Genomic DNA, 6,000 nt, shown 5'->3' on the forward strand with positions numbered 1-6,000 from the left:
AGACAGTGGTAACAAAAGGGTGGTCACAAAAAGGAGAAGATGTTGAAGTAGCAGTAGTAGTGAGAGTCTGGTTTATCTGAGATTGGAGAAGAGACTGGAGAAATGCTAGAGAAGTGGCTGAGCCAAGATAAGGAAGACACAATATGTGGTTTTGAGAACAGCTTGGGTGGAAATAGGGAGAAATAATGGCTGTATGTTGTGAGAGTTCAAGTAAAAGAAGATATTTTGGAGATTGAAAGCCCCCTCTCTATCTGGGATGACATTGTGTGATATCACACAGTTCAAGCATGTCTTGAGGTTTCCATCTGCCGTTGAGTCATGTGCTTTGGTCACTATTGAAGGAGGAACTCTAGTTTGCTATTCGTCAGCTCCACTGTGGCAATTCCTAATGAAAATCAAAAGGAGGCAAAGTAGGAGATAGTGAAGCTACCAGAGACTTGTGAAAGGAGGACACAGTATTAGGAACTAAAAGAAGATAGACCTGACAGACCCTACTTAGCTGAGAGACCACAAGAGGATTAAGGACCTTAGCAGTGCACAGAAGGGCAGTGGTCAGGGCAGTCCCTCGCTACCAAGGACTAATTGGATTAGGGAAGCCCTAATTTCTAATAAAGTATTTACTGAATGTTAGAAGCAGAGATAGAGGGAGATATCAAAAGGACACAAGGCAAGTGATATTGCACTGTGATGAGAAGACCCACTGTGATGAGACAGACCAGTTAACAGCGGGCACAGTGCCTTGTAACTGCAGGGATTGGGGCGATCAAGAAATGCACTGCTACATGCAGCAGCTATGAAGTAGGAAAAATAAAACCACTTCCCATAAAGATGAGATGCATCATTCACTCAACTGCTCTGGCTTTCCTCAGGGCTGGCCAAGCCAGTGACTTCAAGCAGAGGTGCACCTGCATGCCCCTGAGGACAGAATTGGGTTAAAGTGTTCAAAACCACGTTGTGACTTCCAAATGTCTTTGCCACCGAGACATTTTGTTGCACCTTGTTCTTTGCAACTACTTTGCTGTTCAACTACAACTACAGACTTCTCATCCAAGGTCTCTAACTATCCAGGAGAACACTTGCAGTGGATGCACATCTACATATCTACCTTGCCTTCTGCAAATTTACGGTAGTGTGAGTGATGTTGTAGCTGTGATGGTCCAGAAATTACGCAAGGCAAGAATTTATTAGGGTGCTTCACTTGCTGTGCCGGGCTTCCTATAATCAGAGACCTGAGGAAGAATGTCTTTACATTCAAAATCTTGTCTAACTTTATCTCAACTGCATAGTTGGTCCAATAAAAGAGATTACCCTTGTCCTTGCCTTCTGAAAACTTAACAGACACTTTAGGCAGGTAAACACCAAACTGCCCCCCTCCTGGACTATTTCCCCCACACAACCTCTAAATGCCCTCTAAAAGGCCTTCCAGGGTTAATTTTCAAACCAACTTTCTCCAGCTGTAATAAACATCAATCCAGGTCCTGTATTTCTACATGCTCAGCCAGTAAATAAGCAGCACTGGGACCATCCTCTCTTCTCTCTCTGTGGCACAAGTGTTTGTTTTTGAATGGCATCAGGGTTTGTGCTTGCAAAGAAATAATGCTGTAAGTGAGATGCCTCTTCAAGGGCTCACTAGATTATTTGTCTAATCAAGAGCAATATCATGAACTTCAAGAGCTGTCCCAACTTCAGAGAAGAGAGCATATGATGCCACACTTCATTGGACTTAACATCCCAGATTCCACTAAAGCACAGCCTTGGGGGACAGTGGGCATGGGAAGGGAGAACTGCAGCATGTTGGCCGGGTTGGAGCAGCCCCGGCTGGCCGGGGGTCCAGGGGTCAGCCTGCCAGCCCGGGGTGGCTTCGACCCAGCTCAAGGTGCTACAGAAGGGCTGGCTGGGACACGAGGGTGCTCCAGTGTGGGACTAACTGGCACTGCACTGAAGTACCCTTATGCCCCAACCAGCCCCGTCAGTGCCTACATGTGCATAGCAGGGCACTAAATAACGCCGCCGCAGGGTAGTATTTGTGTTTACAAGTACTAGCCTATGGTAGCATTTATTAGTTGACTACAGCCTAATAGGGCCGCACGTGTAGACACAGAGCTTTACTGTGGAGCTGATTAGGCAACTCGGCAGTAAACGTCTTGTGTAGATGCACCCAGTGACTCTCAGGTTTGGTTTTGATGCTGCCTCCCTTCCCCCTCTCTTTGTCTGCGCTGTGTCTATGCAGGTACAAACTTCTGAAAAGCAGAATTTGTTTGGGAATTCATTTGACTGAGCCAACAAATGGGACCGAGATGTTAGACAAGCTTTTGGGCACAAAATGCCCTTGCTTAGGTCCTTCCCACCCAAGGCAGGGCAAAATCTTGTCTGACATCTCTCCCAACTATGCAGTTGGTCCAATAAGAGATATTACCAGTCAGTTCTTGTTCCTTGCCCATTTCCTAGACCATCACGGCTACACTGAAACTCCTCCTTTATCTCTGACATGGAGCACTATTAATCAGTGAAACTCCGGTGATGTAAAACTGCTAGCGGAGAGGGGAGATTCTGATCCCTCAATCTGAGTTTCTGTAAAATCTCACAAACACTAAGAGGCTTTTCATTAATGGCCAAGACATGCCTGTCGTCGAGATCGCTGCACGGCTAACGAAACAACTCCCTGCCGAACCCAAAAAAGAATGACTGTTTTATCTCAAGTCCTGAATGAGGCAGTATTTTGTTTCCGGAGCTACGCAGAGCCTCAGTCCCCTCTCTCATTAGCCTAAATCCAAAGGGACTCCATTTGAGTCCCTGGCATTTACACAAAGGTAAAATCAGAGTGAGGAGACTCAGTGTCCAGCTTGTAGTGCAGAAACTGTGCAAGGGGGTCTTCGTCCTATCGTGTTACATGCTCCCATGGAGAGAGACAAGGGTGGCTTTGTTGTGACTGAGCAACCCAGTATTTTAAAAGGCAAAGGATACTGCTGGAGTTTCTGCTTCTGGTTCATGGAGCTGCTGTGGGTTATGATTTTCTTCAGGCCGGCGGTCCAGTGGTTGGCGTCGCTTTCTGAACTGGCGATGAGGTCCAGGTTTTTCCGCTGGTCTTTGAAGATGATAGAGAAACAGCGATTCTCCGGGACATCCTGGGCATACTTTTCCATCCCCTCTGTTTTGTGACCGGGCCTTACATCCCGAATATCTTCAATGGAGACTGTAGAAACAAAGAGGCGCCGGTTATCAGTGAGGGGTTAGTCGGTCTTATCTTTGCTCAGAGACTAACCAGTAGCTTTTTTTTTTTCCCTTTTCCTACAACCACTCCCTGCTATGTCTGGAGGATTTTCTTCCCCACCTCTAGTACAAAAGCAAGGTCAGTGGTGGGAACAGCAGTCTCAGGAAGGGAACCATCCCTTTTTTCTGCTGAATATCTACCCCTTTTTTAGCAAATAAATAGGACTCACACTGGAAGGTCTCATATTGCGAACACAGGACTGACTGTCAGGAGATTTGGGTTCAATTCCAAACTTTGCGGCTGGCTTGACCTCTGGCAGACAGGCCACCAAGACCAAGATTTAGAAATGTCAAACACTGCTCTGGGTCCTGATCTTCAGAGATCAGATGCAATTGGGAACATTATACTTGATCAGATGTCTCAGGCTGAAGAGCCAAAAAAGGCCCCTCAAATCAATGCTCCCTTTTGTGGCTCCAAGAAACCCAATAACGTGCACAAGCGCCCTCTCTGCTTTTGGTACGTCCTCTGTAAAGTGGAAAAAATAGAAACCCTTTCCCTGCTTTGGAAAGTGCCCTGAGACCTTCAGCTATTACACATAGCTAGACGTTCTCTATACGTAATGATCATTAAGTTCAGAAATTGGGAAAGAAATTGTGCACGTGGGAGGAAAATTAGGGTCCACGCACTCATTAGTTCAAGAAGAATAAAGCTAAAAAGCAGTCGGGCACATCGGATCAGCACAGCAGGGTCAGACACTGTCCTCATCATCACACACAAGCTACTCCAGTCTCAACTCTGAGGACGGATATGACTCCATGTCCCGCAGTTCAAATACAAACCACGCCTGAGCAAATATGGCCCAAGAAGCAGCTAAACTCATGCCAAAGAGTCCATATTCAAGCAAATCTAAACACACACAGATACAGAAGCACGTGGGGCTGGAAATCTCATATTAGGTTTCATAAAGCTCTAGAGCAGCAGTTCTGAACCGGGGGTACATGTACCCCCAGGGGGTACGTGAAGCCTCATCAGGGGGTACAGGAGTTATATTTCATACATTGTATAACACAGGTCGAAGAGACTAAAAAAAAAATTAATTTCCCATTGAAAGGGGGTACGTGAAGTCTCACTCTGAGACCAAGGGGTACGTCGACTGCAAAAGGTTCAGAACCACTGCTCTAGACTTAATTATCCAAGGCAGGGTCCAACAAAGCCTGCCCAGATCATTACAGGGACTGCATCCATCATATATTGAGCCTCTCTTTCCTTTCATGGAGCTCCCAGGTCACATACACACATCCGAAGGGATGAATGAAGGCGGATCTGACTGCCGAGAGACGCATCAGGCGCAGAAGGGTTCACACCAGCAGAATTCAATCATTAACTGAAATGGCAAAATTGCTGCTACTAACTGTGTCTCCCTTTGCTGTAGTGAGGTACGGAGAGTACCCGGTACCTCTGAAGAAAGAGTTGTGTGCTCCTGATGCAGTGAGGAAACACTGAGCAGTCACCATCCTGTGAAGCCTCACCTACAGGAGTAACCTCACATAAGAAATCCCACTGGCGTCCATGGGATCTGGGAGTACTTGGGAGTACTTTCAAAATTCAAGCCATTTGTTTAGGTGCCAAATTTCAGGAAGCGAATCTTGAAAAACTTCACATCTCTGTTTATTCCTCCTTAAAATGGCAAGAAAAATATTTCCAGGCATTGCACAGTGTTGTACTACTTAGAGATCCTTAGATGGAAAGTAGGATACAAGTGCAAAAAGTATTGCCATTAGTTAACCGGAGAGAGGGCAGGGTGGCACTTCAGAGCCTAACTGGTTTAGAGGGACATGCGCTTGCATAGGTGACAGCCCACTTCATCAGACACTATGAATGGAAAGGCAGAAAACTTTATATATAGCTAAAATTTTCTGCGCACACACATACAACACACACATGTATGTGTGTGTATGCATATAAATATGTATGCATATATAACCACATATATACAGAGAGAGAGAGGAAGAACGACCAGAGGAATGAGAAAACCGCCCTTTGGGATTTGCAGGCGTTCTGATTTAATTTTCGTTTGCTGTTTAAGGTAGGTACGATTTCACTTTATGTGCTGCGGTCATTCAAACCAAGCTGACTGCAAAAGCACCGTGCAGAATAAACCCAGCAAATGTGTAAGCTCTGTGCATGGTGTACGATTTTCAAAGATTCATGAGGGCTCATAAGCAGTTTATAGAGGTCCGTTTCTTCCTAGGTGACTGAGCTGCCAGAACAAACCCTGGAAAATTAGTCTCAAAGAAATCTGTGACTACCCAAAGCCAACAGAAGGGTTTGTTTTGAGTTTCAGCTCGTAGCTGTGGAGTCCAGACCGTTTCTGGGGTGCCTTGTTGAATTTGTTTCTATACTGCAGCGATTCTCCACCAGGGTGCCACGACAGCCTTTTAAGGGTGTTAGAGGTAAGGACCCACTTAAATTGTGGTCAAGCTAAACAATTTTTGCAGGTTGGTCGCAGCTTAAAAAGCAAATTCTGCAGATATTTCCCAGACGTGCTCCGCCAGCCCGGCCCCTCGGTGCTGATTAGCGGGGGGGCCCCAGCAGGAGGAGGAAGGACAAGGGGTGGCCGTCATCATCCCTGCTGCCCTTCATGCTACCCCTCCAGCTGGTGCCTTCCCCCCCGGTTGAGCTGCGAGGTTGGGCTGCAGTGGTAGCAAAGATCACTGGGGAGCCAGTATTTTTTTTTTGTTACTTTTTTTAAAGTTGATTTCACAGACAATCCCGGATTTCGCGGTTCA

The 6,000-nt window shown here is 46.2% G+C and overlaps 1 protein-coding gene across 1 annotated transcript in view; it reads right to left on the reverse strand.

The window, feature by feature from the left end:
- PLCD1 (phospholipase C delta 1) overlaps nucleotides 1–6,000 on the reverse strand; it is a 60,946-nt gene that overhangs the window by 36,737 nt on the left and 18,209 nt on the right. The window contains 1 exon segment of the mRNA XM_006022949.3: nucleotides 2,965–3,193. Coding sequence (XP_006023011.2) covers nucleotides 2,965–3,193 — 229 coding nt within the window.

This window comes from Alligator sinensis, unplaced genomic scaffold (genome assembly GCF_000455745.1).
Source record: "Alligator sinensis unplaced genomic scaffold, ASM45574v1 scaffold885_1, whole genome shotgun sequence".
NCBI lineage: Eukaryota > Metazoa > Chordata > Crocodylia > Alligatoridae > Alligator > Alligator sinensis.